Raw genomic sequence first — 19610 nt, forward strand, 5'->3', positions numbered from 1 at the left:
GTTGGTGTGGGGAACCCCTGACAGCCACACACACACTGGAATTCTACCCGAGCCTGTTTACCTTCTAGAAACCCCTCCTCCAAAACACTGTCACAGTAGGGATTCAGGCTTTTGGTTTTGAGTTTGGGGGAGAAACAAATATCCAGTCCCTAGTACCCGGCAAGGAACCCTGGCTCAGATGGTTCTCTTCTGCAAGGCTTTTAGTCAGCCCTTCAGCTCCGCTCCATGGGGAGTCTGATGCCTTTTCTGTGTATTTACAGCCCCAGATATTTGCCCACTGCTGGCACTTACTCTTGATTTGTTTATTTATTACACCACACAATGAGTTGGCAGCTGTTTTCTTAAAAGGCCAGGAAGGGCAGTACCAGTGATCTGTCGCAACCAGTCAATTTAGCCAACGTGCAAACGAACGGACGTGTTTGTGTTCCAGTAAAACTCTTTATCGACACTAAAATTTGTTTCATTTAATTCTCGCATGTCACAAAATATTTTTCTTTTACAGTTTTTCAACCACCCTGGCTGGTGTAGCTCAGTGGATTGAGAGTAGGCCTGAGAACCAAAGGGTTGCCGGTTCGATTCCCAGTCAGGACATTCGTCTGGGTTGCAGGCAAGGTCCCCAATGGGGGCCATGTGAGAGGCAACCACACACTGATGTTTCTCTTCCTCTTTTTCTCCCCCCATTCCCCTCTTTCTAAAAACAAATAAATAAAATTTTAATTTTTTTTCAACCACTTAAAATCACAAAACCCATTCTTAGCGGGCTGTACAAAATCAGTCGGGGGGCCAGATTCAGCACAGACAATAATGCGTTGGCCTCTGCGCTAGATCCCAAGTAGTGCGGGGGTGGGCACTGTATTTTTGTTTTCTCCCCCTTCCACGTAGCACCAGTGTTGGCTGGATTGGAATACAGTAAATACGGGCTAAGTTAATATTCTAGTATGTGAGTGCTTTATATTCATACACACTTTCTCAATATTCTTCCAAAATTTGAAATGGATGGCGGATGAATTCCTCAGTAGGAGAATTTAGGCCAACCCTGGATTTGCGGGATTAGTATAGCAGTTTTGTGGTGTCTTCCCCTGTGACCTTGGTGTCCCCCAAATGAAAGCCACGTGTTGCCTATTCGAAGGTGTTCTTAACTTACTCATACACTTAGAGGTTGCCCAGTAATGGGAACTTACCTGTTTTCCACTGAGTTCAGTGTGGCCTTACTCCTAAAACAGTGATAAATGTTTCAGCAGAAAATGTTGGTATGTACTAGAACAAAAAGGATAATTTCTTTGCAACACTATCTCTGCTTCTTGCCCTTCAGATTTACATGTTCAACAGCATTAACCAGTGTGAAGTCACAGAAATTTTATTTGTGAAGTGTGTCTTCCTTATAGAGATTATTACACCACTTAAGATCAAAGGTAAATGAAGAGGTTTTTTTTTATTTTTATTTTTTTTGAATGGCTTCTTTAAATTGTGCAGGCAATAGACTGACACTCCAGCAGGCTGTTTAAGAAGCAAGATGTTAATCACAAGTTTAATATGAACACACGTTTGATAACAAAGCAAGGTGATTATTAGTCATGCTTGACCACCTGGAAAATGCTGACCTGACTAATATGTATATTAGCTGAATATAAAAAAGTTTTTGGCACCTTGCCCAAGGTCATGGACAACTCTACAATCTCATCCAGCTATGTTCATTGTTATGCAAACTATCCCAAACACTATTTTACTTAGTGACATTTCAATAGCCCATGTAAATGGAAATCAGAAGATAAAATATTGAATTCTGTGAATTTATTTTTAGAGATTCTTTTTCAACACCTGGATTATGATATCTGATAAATTTAGCTTAGACTTTTTAATGTAACATTAGAGTCTAGCTAGGCTTACATTTTTCAAAAAAAGTTGCATCATTTACATAACATCATATATATATAACCACATAATCAGCAAATGTATACAGTGCTTATCAAATGAACAGCTCATTTTTTGAGGTAAGGGGATGTTAATAAGAAACAAGTAGACATTTCTACGAGGGAATGTACAAACTTATCTGCTAAACTGCGATGTAAGCATATCAGAGGTAATGAATCGTATCAGTGACCTGTGCTAAGTGCCAGTGAGTGACATAGGCAGAAAGAGCTCTAATAGTTTTCAGGACAGAAAAGTTGTTCTATAGGTGGGACTGGGGATGGAGCCTGGCCTTCAAGTGTGAACTCAGACTTAAAATGCTACAGATAACTTGGTCACCGTCCCCACCTGACCTCCCCAAACACAACTGCCCAGCCTTCACTCTTATGCTCGTTGCTGTTATATTCACCAAGACTCTCCTTGTTTGACTCCTGAATTACTGTGGCCCCTGCCTACATGGTGCTCATTTGTTTGAAACTGTGCCCACACTTATTAAGAGAGCAATTTTCCTCACACAGCTTTCATCATACTCTGCCCTATGATTTTTTACATAGGTATTTGGCAGCACCAGTGTTGGTCTGTATTCTGCTTGACTCAGGTGTCTCTGAACCCAAGTTATGTCTCTCCTAGCTTGGTCTATGTCAGCTCTCGCTGTGATCATGCCTGTTGGTTTAAGAGCCTGTAATAGAAACTTACATACATAGTGCTGCTAGGAGTAGACATTGTGAAGTCTTTCTGCTGGGCAAAGCCTTAAAATGTATGTATGCTTTACTTAGATGTCTGTTTCTAATCATCCCCTTGAGGTGCATTTAAATATGTATGTGTGTGTGTGGGAGTACAACTATGGCCACTATTTTTAAAATATCAATATTGGTTGGTATATTTGTCTTTTGGAGGGAAGCATTTCTAAACTGGAAATACCTAGAAACCATTAGGAATGACGATGAATACAGAAAATTTTGATTATTTGTTCTTGTAAGTATTTAAAATTTTCTATATACTCATGGTGCAGAATCTAAAAATTTTGGTTCTTTGGTCCTGGCTGATGTGACTCAGTGGATTCTGTGCTGATCTGCGAACCAAAGGGTTGCCGGTTCAGTTCCCAGTCAGGGCATTTGCCTGGGTTGCAGGCCAGGCGCCCAGTGAGGGGCGTGTGAGAGGCAACCCCAAATTAATGTTTCTCTCCCCCTCTCTCTCTCCCTCACATTCACTCTCTCTAAAAATAAATAAGTAAAAAATTTAAAAAATGTGTTCTTTGTTTTGTCTTTAAAATATACAACTGTGATTTGTTGTTTGTCGAATGAATCCTTGCTTCAATCTGACTGGCTTCCAGGGCCTCTGTCAACCTATACTCCAGTCACGGGGCACCCCGCAGACATCTCAGCCGTTTCCAGCCCTGATGCCCCCCAGCTGTGCTCTAGTTTGTGCCCTCATCCCACCCAGTTACCCTTTGTCCGTCTCTCCGTCCTATCGGTTTGTAATGTTGTGCTTCGTGTGAATTTCCTCCTGGTTTGCGGCCCTGCGGGGCTGTATCATGCTGTCTGCCAGTTTGCCCTAAGTAAGCAGGTGTTCTGGAAAGGAGCCTGGGTTTAGCAGAGCAGCTAGTCTGGCCAGAGAATACCTGTGAGATGAGCTTTGTTTGTGATGCAGGTTCATTTTTACAGGGTACTTGAAATGGAGTCAGGCACACACTAGTCCTCGATGCTTTGTTCTTTTCCCACTGAAGTGTGCCGCTTTTTTCTCCGATAGAGAGCCGGCCGGGAGGGAAGGCGTGTTCTAGTTTCTAGGTTCAAACAATTTGTAAGGATAAATTAGGTAACATACTAAGGTAGGGGTTTGCCCTGGAGTACAAATTTCCTTTATTATCTTCCCCACAGTCGTCTGCGTTAGACCCTCCCCACAAGGTATGCCCATGATCCAGTTGATCTGTGTCCTAGCTCTTACTCCCACATCTTCATCCGTTGCATTCACAGGGCTGAGTTGGAGAACTATGAAGGCGAGAAACTGCATTTTCTTATCTTCCTTTATTTGGCTCATTAAATTACATCTTGGCTCCATTCAGTGGACTTGCTCAAATCCCTGGACATACATGCATTGGCTTTTTTTAGTTCATGTGGTCACTTAAAACATTTTCTGTTATAAAAATTTGCAAACATACATAAAAATAGAATCGTTAAATAAGCCTCTTGTATACGCACTGCATGGATTTAATTACCAAGATTTCAATATACCTTCTTTTAAAACCTAAGTTTATCTCGGCATACCGTTCTGTTACACTGCAACATCTATGTTTTTCTAAAACTTGTCTCTTAGTTGTGTGCTTAGTAGATCAAATGGTAAAATTCTGTGGTGTTTAGTTTCAACATTTAATTATTCATTGTCAAAGGCGGTGGTAAGAGTAAAAATTAAAATTCAACAAACATATCTAATAACTTTATATGGTAACTTTAGGCACAGGTTACAATTTGTAAAATGAGCTTTGTGTAGAAAATGGTGTATAATTATTAGTATTTCTATTCAATTAAATTTGCCCCTAAACCTAAAAATTGAATTTTCACATCTAATTTCTACAATTAAAATATGGTCATATGAGTCATTAACACTCTTCTGGGTAATTACTGGAGAGTGTTATTACTTGTAAACCTCTCTCTCCATGCGATTTCCTTCTTATAGAGTTGTTGTGGAATTACTAAATGCTTTCAATGTGTACTTAGGCATTTTCATTCCTTAAGGACATAGGAGCAATAGGAAATGTCTATTAAATATAAATACTGGTAGAGAAACTTATGAATACTTCCTAAAATAGGACATTATGATATTAGCTTTACATGAAGGTAAGTCATTTTCATACCTCTCATGAATAACTCATCTCTCTTGCAGGATACAGTTCCCAGTTAAAATTCTGTAATTAATTTATCCCTGTTTGTTTTCTATTTCTCCAGCTCTTGTAAATGTGAAGCTCTGGGCTATTGATCGACAATGTTTTCAAACAATAATGATGAGGACAGGACTCATAAAGCATACCGAGTATATGGAATTTTTAAAAAGGTAGGACGCTTTCTTTTCTTTTTCTGACACCATTTAATGCCTTTATAAACAACCCTCTTCCCTGAAGCACAGGGAAGGTTGTTTGTTTGTTTTTTGGCCTGTATGCCCGTCTAGTCTTAGTGGTCTGCAAATCTGTGGAAGGTCAAGACTTTGCACTGGCTTTTTGATATTTCTGGTGACTATTTTCATAATATGCGGTTAAGTCACAATGTCAGAATGTCATTCAAAAGTCTCATGTTGGAGTGCAGCTCAGAGAAACAAATGAGAATTTGTTAGAACAAAAAGGATATTGAGTCCACCTCTAACTATGTATCAGTTAATATATTTATAGTACCTTTTCTAAAGCTACCTACCCTGCAAGGCTGAATCATCTTTTGCGTGAGTTTCCATATTAAAGGTCGGATGACTAACACAGAAAAGTTCCAAGAAGATGCTTATTATCCTTTAATCTTGAGTTTAATTTTCCAAATTAAATTCATCATATGTTGCAGTTCTGAAATATCAAAAGCTTTTCTTTTCTTGATATTATATACTCACATAATAACTCAATTTAGCATAAATATTAGAATAAAAAAGCTTTTCATTTTTTAGGAACACACTGAGATTCACTGAAATGTATTTCTTTTCCTCTCAGCTTATTTTAAAGAAAACACTTTTTGTTATTAAAATAATATCGACGACTATGAGTTTTTTGTTCAAAAAGTAGTTGTTTTGTATCATTTTTTATTTGCAAACAGAATTGCTATGTGAGCTAAAAGGAAGTGTACCACCAACTAAGATTTCATTTGAGAATTAAAATATTAAAGTGGCTCTTTCATTTTATATTATTTTTGGTGAAGAAATAGTTTAAATGGAGCTAAAAACAATCAATTTCACTTTTTGCTTTAGTGATACATCTTAAGTGATATTTATTAAGTTTCCTTCAGGTAGAATTTTGATACTCCTTACTTTGGTATTCCCTGTGATTAACTTACTTTGTTTCTGATTCATTTTATTTTCACATAAAATTTACTTTTCATATTCTAAAGAGGCAATAAAATTCTAATTTGATGTCAAATAATATATTAAAGTTTACTTTATCAATAGGATGTTAGGCTTTTTGTCCAATGAGACTACAAGAAACATTTAGGAGAAGGGGCAATGTAGATTTCTACTTGCAGTGTAGCATAGTGTGCAAGGAAATTACACTATTCAGATACCATAGATGTGTCTCTCTGTGTTGATGTTTGTATAAATGTTTATCTGTATGTTGACGTGTGTATATGTTGATTAATACATAGAGGTGCCGGAGTGTGTGTTTGTGTATGTGAATATATATGGAGAGAGAGAGATACTAGTAGTCACTTTTTAAGCCTTGAAGTACAAGTATTGATTTCTTCTAATGCAGCACTCCTAGGGAAAGATTCCAATTGGTAATCAATGAAAGGCTTAAGACAGAGCCCATTACTTGTCTTACGTACCTAAGTGCCGGGAACTTACGACCTTAGTTCAGCTTCCATAAGTTGGTTTTCACGAGGAGATGGAGGGGTTGCCAGTGCTTCCCTGTGTAACTCCACTGAAAAAGCCTGTTTTAGAGGCACCGTTTTGGGAAATGGAGGTTGGAGATGTTTCTCTTAATGACCCTAGATATTGTTTTATTTTTATATTATTCTCAGAGCTGCCTAAATCTGTTATTATGCTGACAATTCAAACCTTAAACTATAAAAGTTGGTTCCCCGGAGTGTGTGAAGATTTCTCGTCGGTCAGCTCAGAGCAGGTGAAGTGCAGCTGGTTGAATTAAAAAGAGGTAGGCACTGACTTTACATAGCTTCCCATCTGGCTACTGTGTAAAGCACTAAGTCCACGTCATTTGTGAACGTAGTACAGGGCCAGGAATCCAGAGAGATGACGCAGTGACCATCGTTGCCTTGGCCAAGTTTAATCCTCTCTACATTGTGACCGTGACCAACGGGTTCTCTCTCTCTAACCCTTCAATGGCTCACAGGTCCTGCTGGACTCTGTATAACTTCATTGGCTGGATATTCAAGCCCTCCCACAGCCAGTGCTGGCCTGCTTTTCCAGCCTGCTTTCTCTTCTCCTCAGGCATGTGCTCAGCCAGTCCCTGTGCTTTTCTATAGCACACTCACTGCTTCTATTGCCTCCCCCCCAGTGTCAATGTTCAAGTCTCTCTTTGTTTTAGAGCCAAGTATCAAAGCCATCTCTTCCACAGAGATGGAAGAGATGGGTCACTTCATCCCACCCCGACATAACCTCCACCTCCTCTGGAGCTGTGTCTCTACCGTGTGTCTTAATTTCTACTTTGTTTTATTATCATCTGACTACTAACCGAACTTCTACTTGCAGATGATAAACTTTTCATGACTAGAACTGTTTCTTGAGTACCTTGGTGTTCTTCTTTGGCACAAAACTTCCTGCTCTGTAGAAGTTTGTAGGACAGTAAGGGCCGGATTGGTACATAATTTGCAGCGCCCCATGCAAAATGAAAATGTAGGGCTCCTTTATCAAAAAAAAGTTAAAAATTGCCAGACAGTGACAGCATGGGATTAAGGCCAGTGTGGGGCTCGTCCAAGCTTGGGCTTTGTGCTGTTGCACAAATTTGTACTGATCAAGGTGAGACAATAAAAATATCCATCCCTCCCTTACATTCCCAGTTCATTATAATGCTGTCATTTATTTTGCAAGGTTGTTAAGAGATGGCATAATATCTCCAAAAGAAATGATATTGGTCAAAAACTAAAATGACCAAAATTAATGGAACTTTTTCTCATAACTTCAGATTGTATTGATGATTTCTTATTTGTTATTTTTTTTAATTTGCTTACCACTCTTACCTCATGTGAAATTTAAAGAATTTTATATAGTCAAGTCAATCAACTTTTTCCCTTTATAGCTTCATATTTAGAAAGCCTCACTTATCTTCACATTTAAAAATATATAGACTTATTATTTTAAAGTTTTCTGTAGCTTTATGTATGAATGGGGGTGTGTGTTTTTCTCTTATGTGCTTGCTAAATACAACTTTCATTAGCACTTTGGTAACTAGAGACATCATGTGCTTTATATTTTGTTAAAGAGTTGAACCAATTGTGTGACACTATCAAAAAAATAAAACTCTAGCCAATGATATTACAAATCATCAGAATTCATTGCAGTAGGGGCCTCTGTTATGCACGGAATGCCTTCCTGATTGAGGAATTGCACAGTCAGGTTAAAAGAGGAACGGTCCCATATGACTGCGCACCTGCCCTTGCCACTCTCCTTTTGTATTTTTCTAAATAAGCAGGAAGTGTTGAGGGTGAGGAAAGGCGAACACCAGGCATATGAATGCATTGCCGAAATGCAAGGATTTTTCTTTATTGTTCAACTAGTTTTTTATTTTCATTCCATTGTGTTTATCCGTTTTGTAACTACCAGTCATGTGTTCTGGCCCCATCTTTGCTATTAAATGCCACATGAAACTGTGATTCTGGTTGTTTAATCCTATTTAGTCATTTGTCTTTGTGCTTATATTTCACACTCTCTGATGTAAACACAGATGTTCTGTGCAAGCATAGAAAAAAAATATTCAGGGGACATTGCTGTTAAGTAAGCCACAGTCACTACGAGTCCAGTAGCGATTTTGCCGGTTGCTAGCATTTTCCCTCTTTGACTACTGAAAAATGCTTTTGTTTTTAAGATGGATTCTGAAAACTGTGCCAAATAACTGCCAGAGTTATTTTGTGTTGCTTCTTTTCTGAGCATATTCTCTGTGCTGCTTGTTGGCACTGGCATGCAAGTGCATAAGAACATTGGAACGCAGCTGTGTGACCCCCTGATGTGCTCGGGGGAGCAGGGTTTTTGCTGGCCCCAGCCTTTGATGGTGACAACACAAGGAACAATGATGATGAACTCCTGTTTGCATTACTTGCCTTGCTGACAAACTGGAGACAGTGAGGATTCTTGGGAGTTTAAGCTACTCAAGTGATCCTGTTGACTCTCAGAAAATGTTTTCTTTATCCACTGAGGAATCTTTTGGTAAGACTGATACGCTGATGTCCTCTTCCTACATGAAACCTTTCCATGACTTCATATTGCTCCTAAGAACACAGCCTAGGTCTGTAGTATTGTCCTCCAAGTCCTCCCTCCCCTGGTCCCTGCTGATCTCCCCAGTTTCATCTTGTTCTCTCTCTCTCCTTCCTCATTCTCTCACTGTTCCAGTCACACGGAGGCCTTCCCTTTTCTTGTACACGCCAGCCATGCTCCTTCCCAGTGGAGATCATTCCAGGAGGTTTCTCTTCCTTTGAACGAATCTATTTCACAAGTATGCCGGCTGCAGGAAAAAAAAATTGAATATATCTCAAAACAATTTTAAATTTCTGATTTCCGTTTCCTGAGTTGAAAGAGGCATTGATACGTTAGCCACCATATTTCTCACTATAGTCTCCATAAATAGAATCTCCAAATTTGGAGGTTTTCAAGGTCTTTATTTGGTTCACAGCTGACTCTCCGACCATTAAAGAACTTGGAGGTATTTTCCAATTTTAAAACTACCCTTCATGTGGTTTAACCTCTTTTAGGCATAAGGGTCCATCTAATCCAGGAATTCTTGGTCACTGGAAGCCAATTGATAACAAATGGCACCCTGTGAGGGTCTCAGCAGCATCCCCCTGTAAGGAGTCTGGATGAGGAGCGGGGCTTTGGTAAATCATAGGGCTGCGTCGGCGATTCCTCCTTCCACCTCAGTTCCCCTGTTGGAAGCCCTGCTACACGCTGGTGCTGTGAAAACTTGCCTCACTCCTTATTTTCATCTCCAGAGAGTGAACTCCAAATTCAGTTTGTTCTTCCCTTTTATCCTCTACAGCATAATCTTGTATATGCACCTAACACACAATTAAGTAAATATCCTATGTGCTGTGGGTATTAGAAAAGGCAGGGTTATCCCTCCCCAAAGTATGACTTTGTTATTAACATTTTGTGATGTAACTTTGATATCAGAATGGTTCTCATGATGAGGATAATTTCGTTTTGGGTTGACCATGACTTCTGCCTGTAGTCTGGTCTATACTTAGAATGAACTTTTCTGAAATGTCTCTTTAATTGCTTTACATTTTTTCTTATCTGGTGGTTCCGGCCATACCCGCCACAAGCAAGGTCCAGTGATGCACCTTCACCTCTGTGGTCTGATACTTACTCAAGGATTAAACAATTTTATATTTAGAAATAACAGAACATATGGTGTTGTTTAATGTGTGCACATTTTGTAGCTGAAGCAGCTGAGTCTCGAGAGGCCAGACTACGCTCACAGTTTGTTCAGAATTTACACTAGAATTCAGACCTCTATATTCTAAGCATTTTTCCATAACTGAACTCAAGTTCACAGTTATGATTCTGATGAAAGCTCCTTGCTATAGTGAACTTCATGTGAGAATGGTTAACAATATTTTCTTTTCTGCTCTCCACAAAGATAACTTACTTATATTATTAATTTGATACCATATAGACTCCTCCCCACCATACTTTTTTTTTTCACTTTGAATCTTGGGATAATGAAATTTCTTAACCCCTTGCAAGTTTTTTCTTCTCTGCTCCAATTTGAAAACCTAAGAATTTTATTTTCTCATAACTTAATATGACAGGTCATCTTGTTCCTGAGGTTTATATTTTATTTTACATTATATTTGTAAAAGTTTAGTCAGGTAGAGATTTAGAGTTAATTGAGTAGAATACAAATTGATAAGGGATGTGGAAGATCACTTACTTCACTAATGACAGAACTGAGGCCGAAACTGGTTGTGGGAGTTGCCCAAAGTCACACAGATCATTGACGATATGACTCAGTTCTCTGCTCCCAGGTAAAACTAAAATTTAGCTATTCCAGAATGTCCACTGTCTTTAGTTCCAGATCTCCACAGTACAGTTCACCACAATCTTGATTAGACACATGCTCCAATGTTTCATAAATCCCTAGAATAGTCTTTAATGCTCCTGCAGAAGTTGTTGCATTCTCTGTAGAAGCAACAAATTGCACATAGCTGCTCTTGTAATGTCAAATTTAAATAACAGACGTGGAGTGGGGCCTGAAAACTTTTATCAGGTTCTCAGCTGACGCTCATACTGCTGCTGGTCAGGGGACCAAACTTGGAGAATTGCTGATTTAGGACACAAGATAAAGGTAGAGAATATATTTTAAATAGTGGAAGCGTTTGTATGACTCATTGACGAGAAGAGTGTCTGAGTTTAAATTTTGGCTTCACCGGATATAGATCTGTAATTTTAGGCAAGTTTTTTAAACTTAAGCTAAATTTCTATAAACAAAAGTAGGGGTCACTTCCACCATGGGAGATGATAGTTAAGAATAAAAAATAAGCCGATACTAACAAACATTTTTTGAGTGTGTGCCAAGCAGAGTTTCAGATAATTTAGATGTGTTATTTAGTGCAAGCTGCTCAGCTAGTTAGAGGCGTCATCAATGGCTCCGGAACTGATACCCTTAGACTCTGACCTACTCTGGCTCAAGGACTGCTGGATGCCCAGTAGTCCCTGTACCTTGCTGCCCTCCTCAACAGCTTGGCATGGACTTTGCCTGGAAATTTGGGCAGTTGGTTGACTTTGTCGTTCGTGTATCTGGGTTTGTCATTTGCTATATGTTTTTTCTCCACTAGAGTATTTTTCTCAAACCTCAGTAATCTTTTTCTTACTCTTACCCTCTTATCCTCAGGGTAAGTTCTTAGAAGTAAATACTTGGTAATAGCACAAGAACTGTCACTTCAAATGGTGAATGAAAGTGGAAAATATCAGAATTGCATAGGCTCCATGAAAGGGCCTTCAGTTGGTTGGAAAGTTACATCACCTGTACATAGGCAGGTACCGTTATTTGTATAACAGATATTAAATGACCAAGAACTTAGCATCACTGTCTTCTGGCATCGTTCATGCATCAGTGTTTGTGGCTCCTTTCTACCCTGCTGTTTGGAGCTCCTGAAGCACAGCTGGTAGTCTTTCGACAGGACCTGTTCTTGCTTAGGCTGTGTTCTGTGATCTTTTAAGGATTCAGGCTCTTTGGATATTTACTAATGGAATAGCTTTGGTAAACTTTAGCCAGAAGAAACCAAGATGCTACATTTGGGACACACATGTAAGAGATAACAATGTAGTCTAATGGAAATGCTGAGATCCTATTTATGGAAAATCAAAGTCGTCATTCTGCTTTCTACAGATTTTTTCTCCTATAATTTATGGGGAGAGACAGCAAAAGAAATCATACACAAAAATAGTTTTAGGGATTTTAGATCCTTTTAAAAAATTTTTAGAGAAGTGACAGACCTACTAAGCTCTTAATCTTTGGGCTTTAATAGAACTTTTCTAGAAGACTGTGAAAACTGCATTAGAATAAAGCTGGACAGAACTGGCATGGTTTTGATTTGAAGGAAATACGTGAAGAACAAATAAAGAGGCGCTTTCTCATCCCGTGCTCAGGTCTGACGGCTCACAGTCCATTTTGGTGGCAGATCCATTCTCATTAAAGATGACATGAGAAGTGGCTTTAAAAAATGGTCATTAATTTCATGTTGTCATCTAGCATTTGCGCAAATGTCCTCATATTGATCCTTTTTTGATGAACAGCAATGTAATATCTGATATTTGCATAATTGTATATTGACTTTTAAAACTTATTTATCTGCACATTTCAGTTAAAGACACATCTCTACATGTATAAATCCTTTCTAATCCTTGCAAATATAATAAGATACCTGATTTATGGTATGGATGACTATAATCTCCCATTTATGTTAAGTCATGAATCACACAGATGAAGTCCTGTTTGGTCCCAGGGAAGACGGGTTCCCAGCTAAATACATTGATCCATGATACTGCCTTTCCCTGAGTCTGGGGAAGGGATGAATCTCTGTGGAGGTCATAGACTAATTCTTCCTTATCACGACCCTAAGGATACTTTCTCAACACTCTGGGGTTTTAAAAGCGAGAGCAATGTGATGAAGCATTTTAATATTCCTCTATTTTGTTTCTGTCACTTTAAATCTTAGAGATCATTCCTGTAGTGAGGCTTATTTCATTTCTGTATCCTTCACATAGAGCCTACTTACAGTCCTATATTTGTAAAACATTTTGGATGTGAAGGATTAGTGCATCTGAGAAGGAATTCTTTTCTATACAGAATTTATTCTGTAATGAACAAGTTCAGAAGGGATTCACAAGCTATTAGAGAAGTTAAGTGAGGCTTCTTGGATACAGGCCACCTACATTTCTCTGTTACAGAAACTTATTTCCTCACAGTTGGAGAGAAGTCTGAGAATCTTGAATGGGGATGAGGAAATGTTATTGAGGGTCAAAGTAAATGGCAGGGTGATGTAGACAAAGTGTGTGTCTCAGGTTGTACAATGATCTGTCCTGGGAAGAGGAGAGGGTATTGGTTTGTTCTTCTAGACAAAGCATGCATCAGAGGTCCTGTTTTTAGGGTGGGTTTTTTTTTTTTTTTTTGCTTGTTGAAATAAAGTTAGCCATAGTTTATTTACCAATATGATTTTACCAAGGTGAACTTTTAAGCATCAGATCTGGCAGGTTAGCAGCATGGGTATCTCCAAACCAGGCAGTCCCTTTTTCTGCTTTGTCTAGGGCTCAGGGAAAGTGCACGATGGCAAAGCAAGGCCTTGGAGGCAGCGCCAGGCACGGTGTTTTGTGCCAGAAACATGGGCTGTAGTAAACACTCCCCATGGCGAATGTTTTCATAGCAGAGATCAGCGAGGAAACAAAAATGAAATGACTTGAAACTGCTCCTGTACAGACATTGTCTCACTTAATTTTGACAAGACCTTTAGGTGTAGTTAGTGTTCTCCCCATTTTAGTGAAGAGATAACTGCAGTTTTGAAAATGAGCAACTTTCTCAGCACCACACAGCTATGTTCAAAACCAGACCCAACCCCAAAGTCCTTGTACTCTTAATTACTGCAATGTCAGAAGATCAATACATCAGTATTTATCATTTTTTATAGAATAAAAATATCAGTTAGTAAATGTGAAAAATTCATTATAAATGATGACCAAAAGAGTGCTTGGCAATAAATTTTGGTATATTTCAACCATTACAAAAAGTTACTCATATTAATTAGTGTGTGTTATAATCATCCATCCATATATGAAAGGAATATTGAGGTTTTGAAAGTCACTTATAAACATAAAGATTTTTTCTTTGAAATCTAATAATTGTGTCATTTTCAAATTTGCTTTCATGTACATGATAAGTAATAGAATACTTATGCTAAACCCTAGAAGGATTCCAATTAAGCAGTACAACTTCAGTTACCCTATGAATATGTGTAGAGATTAAAATGATTCATACTTTTCGAGGAATTAAATGAGTTCTGTTTTCCCAGTTGACCGGATGGGGTCCAGTGGGTAAACATTGCACTTCATGTCTTGAAATAAACTCCTGAAGTGCTCTGGTCTTTTGTGCAAACAGAGATAAATCAAAGTTGCCTTAGAGGATGGATTTGTTTGCTTAATTTTGGGGGGAAGGAATTAAATCTACAAGTAAATCTAACACAAACATAGCCAAGATGTAAGGTAAAAGAAACATTAAAATTCTAGGACTTTGATTCCAGAAACTCTTGAATTCTTACAAATTTCAACTTTTTATTTATGTCTACCCTCAACTCCATATTCTTAGAAGTAATGCTGTTTGTGGAAATAATGCCCTTGTGTTAGAGGCAGGGCAGTTTGAAGAAATGATAGATTTTTTCTGTTATTTTAAATCTATGTTCCTATATTACCCAGATAAAAATGTGAAAACATACTGCAAGACTGTCCAACAAGTGAGTGTTAACAAATAGCTGAACCCTAACTAGCAAGAAATTATGGTGTTAAGTTAATGAGTATTATTCTAAATGACATTAAACTTACCACCCTTTCTCTTTTCCCTCCTTCTCTCTCCTTTCCTTCCTTCTTTGCTCTTCTCCTCCTCCCTCTCAATAAGTAAGTACATTCAGATATAGAAATGTAGTCCATAGCCTCTTAAGGATTAAGTTAGGTACAAACAACATATAACCAAATAAAAAATGTAAATCAGTATATTTTGCTGTGATAAAAGAGTCCATTTCATAGTTTAATTCCTTTCGGACACTTGTCCCACAAGATAAAAGGTGTACTAAGTATGTAGTAGTAGTGATTGGAACTCCTGGTAAAATCAAGAATTTTATACTGGACACATAAAATTAGCCTGAATTAGGTTTTGTTCCACACACGTATATAAGCACATAAAAAATAGCTTTTTGTATTAGATAAAAGAAATCTATCAAACGTTAAGTCTTCTTTAGAAAACATTTTTCTTCTTGTGTATTCCTGTTTAATTTTTTGAATTACTGTTTATATTTCATATGATTTTGTGTTAGTTTCAGGTGTATAGCATAGTGATTAGGCAGTCATACAGTTCACAGAGTGTTCCCCCTAATATTTCCGGTACCCATGCCTAGTTATTATATTATTGACTATATTTTCCATGTAGTATTTTACATCCCTGTGACTATTTTTTAAAATCTTTATTTGCAATATTTATTTTAGAGGGGAAAAGAGGTTGAGAAACATCTATGTGAAAAAGAAACACTGATCATTTGCTTCTCACATGAGCCCCAACTAGGCCCTGGGCCCAGAACCCAGGCATGTGTCCTGACCAGGAACCAGTCACTTTTCAAACCAGTGACTTTTTGCTTTGTAGGCCTGTGCCCAACAAACTGAGCCATGTTAGCCAGGGTTTCCCATGATTATTTTGTAACTACCAATCTGTACTTCTCAATCCCTTCACATTTTACTTCTGGTCCCCTGACCCCTTCCCTTTGGGAACTGTCTGTTTGTCTTTTGTGTCTATGAGTTTGTTTCTGTTTTATTTCTTTGTTTATATTGTCCTTTAGTTTCCACATTTAAGTGAAATTGTATGGTACTTGTCTTTCTCTGACTGGCTTATTTCACTTAGCATAATACCCTCTAGGTCTATCCGTGTGATCACAAATGATAAGATTTTGTTCTTTTTTATGGCCAAGTAATATTCCATTGTAAATGGAATATTCTCCATTGTATCTGGAATATTACAACTCTATATTGAAGTTAGAGTTGTAATATTACAACTTTTTTTATCCCTTTGTCTATCAATGGGTGCTTGGGTTGCTTCCATAACTTGACTACTGTAAATAATGCTGTGGTGAACATAGGGGTACATATATTCTTTAAAATCAGTGTTTTAGATTTCTTTGAATATTTACCCAGAGGTAGAATTACTAAATAATAAGGCAGATCCAGTTTTAATTTTTTGAGGAACCTCCACACTATTTTCTGCAGGGGCCATACCAGTCCTCATGCCCACCAACAGAGCATGAGGACACTCTGTAGAAAACATTTTTCATTTATTTATCCCACTTAAGTATATATTATCCCCGTAATGACAATTCATTTTGCCTTCACTCATGCTGACAGAAGTACAGATTCTCAGAATTTTAACAGTTAGTTAATTGGGCTTTGTAGCACTAAACAATTTCTTTAATTTAAACCTCTCTAATATAATTAAACAAGAGATATTCTGCTTGCTTAAAAAGGCCAAGTTTTTTCACAAAAGAGCTATTTCTTTCCCTTCTCACTAATATTTGTTCTTCATAGTCCTTATTAGATCGTTCTGGCATTTCAAAGTACATGATTGACTTAAATAGTTCTTTTCTTTAATAAATTTCACGATAATCTGATTTTATTATGCTATATCATAAAATACTGTTTTCTTAAACAAAAATAATCTAAATAATGAAAACAGGTTTTATTTTAGAGGGCCTTATAAATTGTCAATGAAGAAACAAAATGAAAATTTATTTTAGACTAAGTTTTCATCTTACAGTAGGCTGAAGCAGTAATTTCTTTCTTTGGACCACAGCCCACTCCACAGGTAGCCTTCTATGCTGGTGTGCCTTACTGTCTCTTTTCTGAAGAATGTCTGGCAAGCTTTATGCAAACTTAGGAAGATTCTCAAACTCAAATTAAAATGGAATTATCCAAAGCAGATTCTGGAATTAACAATCATACAGTAACACTATAAAATACACCTGGATTATTTCAGGACTCAGGGACTAAGATGTTTTTCAGATTTTTTAAAAAAATTTCTGAGCCCGATTTTTTTTCTATTTTTTTCAAGATCTGGATGTTTAAGCATTGGTGACATCTTTATATGGGTTTCAAATAATTTTTTAAATACAGCTTTTCAAAATTGTTTTTTACTTCTGTGCATTAATAAATCATTTTAGAAAAATTCTAAACATGGAAAAGAAAATTATGGTAATGCCTTTTTCCAAAGACTCCTGCTGTCAGCATTTGAGGATTTTACAGTATTTTTCTATTTATGTGCAACTTCTACCTAATTGTGCTCATGATGTATACAGTCTTTAATGTTGCTGTTAATTTTATACCTTCTTATGTTATTTTATATTATGTCTTTCCAGACTTCTCTTTGCTGTTCAATGATGCCACCATTTACTTCTGTACTTGAGTTTTAAGGACTCAATTCTGTGAGACCAGCAGAGTGGAAAGATGTAATAAGAAAGAGAATTAGAATGAGGGTAACACAACTTCAACCTACTCATGTGCACTTGTTTTGAATCCGGAGTAGGTGCTAATTAGATTGCGTTCAAAGAAATGTGGTCAGTGTGAGGGAAGATCCTGGAGATAAGTGAGGCTGATTTACAGCTTTATCTAGGAAAGCTTGTGGGTTGGTCTTAGGCATACTTTCCACATTGGATTTTTTGGTGCATAAAGGTTTTCATAGATCTGTAGTTTTGATGGGAGAAAATATTAAGTTGGATAACTTCCTAATTTGGGTATAATGTATTTTAAAACAATATTTTATTTTTATTGCAGTGTATCAGAGGCACTGTAAAGTGCACAAATCTTCAGTACAGGTCAATGCGTGCTTATATATCCATGTAGCCATGTAACCAAGACTCAGATCAAGATATAGGATGTTTCCGGTTCTTTGGAAGGCTCTCCTGTGCCCCTTCCCAGTTAATCTCTTCCGCTGGAGATAACCATTATTCTGAGTTCCATCATCATAGGTTAATTATGCCTGTTTTTCAACTTCATATTCTTCTGTGCCTGGTTTTTTCACTCAACATTATGTCTGGGAGAGTCATCTTTTTTGCTGTATCAATAGTTCATTCTTTTTTTATTGCTCTATAGCATTCCATTGCAATAAATATGCCACAATTTATCTATTTAAATGACAGTAGTCATTTGGATTCTTTCCAGTTTTGAGCTTTTATAAATAAAGGTGGTGGAAACTTTCTGGGTGATGTCTTCTAATGAGTATCTGCCTTCATTTCTTTTGAGTATATACTCAGGAATAAAATTTCTGAGCCATAGAGGAGATATATGTGTTTAACTTTCATAGATATCATCATATAATTTTCCAAAGCAGTTGAACCAATTTATAATCTCACTAATATGAAAGAAGTTTGATCCAGATCCCTGCCAACATTTGGTACTTTTAAATCTTTTAAATTTTATTTGGCTAAGACATTTAAATCAGATTGTGATTGAATACAAATCACATAGTCTCCACATCACTTTGAGTGCACAACCATTAATAAAATATTTTAGAATACTTCCCACTCTGTCTTTTTCTAATCATTCCTTTATGGATGAAGTACATGTACTTCTAAACTAAAATATATAGAAAATAAGATCTTTAATAAAAGGTAAGATAAAAATAAAAAGAATTAGTAATATTTTTTCATCAGTCTTATAGTCTTATAAAATTTATACAAGATCTCTATTTTAAGGGATCTACATGCCCCGTAGATCATAATAAAATCAGCGATTGCCAGATAGAATGACTAATACATCCCGCACAAAAGCCTGTCCCCAGGTGCTTTGTATGCTGCTAGTTTCTCCTGTTTTAAAAAATCATCTGATTAGAGTGAACTTTGCCTAGATGTAGAATTAAGATGTAGGGGCTGATGACTGTGGGTTATCACAGTGTAACCCCATCCACCCCACCCTGTCTTCCCCTGTGCTGTGCGTCAAGCTGTGCCCTCGCCTGCTGTGGACAACTTTCTAGAGTGTCTACTGCCTGGCGTCCAGAGCATTTTTGAAAAGTTCATGTTTATTTTGCCTGTGGTTAATTTTTCTTTTGTTACTGGTAATTCTTTTAAACTGGTGCTTCTCCAAGTAGGACATGGGTACCCTTGAGCATCCCTGACACTCTCTGGGGATATTCATGAGGTCAAAGTATCTTCCTAATAATACTAAGCTGTTTATTGCATTTTCCATTCTTATTCTCTCACAAGGTGTCATGGAGGGTTTTTTGTGTTTGTTTTAAAATTGTTTTCAGTGTTAATATCTAATATAGTAAGTATAGATAGATATAACCTGTAAAAACAAAAGGATTATTTTGGTTCCTTAATTTTTAAGAGTGCAAAGGGGTCCTAAAACTTCAAGAAACATTAAAACAAAATAAAATGGGGACCAAAAAATTATGTTCAACTTTATTAGAGAAATACTTTCTAGTACCAACATATAAATGTATGTGCTTTGAAGAAGAAAGGCTAGTACCAAAGCCTCATTAAAAGATAAAATATTTTTCTCTTTTGTAAATAGACTCTGATTATTATAGGAAAGAGAAAAATATTTTT

General features: G+C 37.2%; 1 protein-coding gene across 3 annotated transcripts in view; it reads left to right on the forward strand.

Annotated features, from left to right (window-relative positions):
• PRKG1 (protein kinase cGMP-dependent 1) overlaps positions 1-19610 on the forward strand; it is a 1343317-nt gene that overhangs the window by 915618 nt on the left and 408089 nt on the right. For all 3 annotated transcript variants that reach the window (XM_053663936.1, XM_053663935.1, XM_053663934.1), the window contains exon 4: positions 4851-4956. In XM_053663936.1, the coding sequence (XP_053519911.1) occupies positions 4851-4956 (106 nt within the window). The remainder of the gene's footprint in view (positions 1-4850; positions 4957-19610) is intronic.

This window comes from Artibeus jamaicensis, unplaced genomic scaffold (assembly GCF_021234435.1).
Source record: "Artibeus jamaicensis isolate MK-2021 breed Jamaican fruit bat unplaced genomic scaffold, CSHL_Jam_final contig_332, whole genome shotgun sequence".
Classification (NCBI taxonomy): Eukaryota; Metazoa; Chordata; class Mammalia; order Chiroptera; family Phyllostomidae; genus Artibeus; species Artibeus jamaicensis.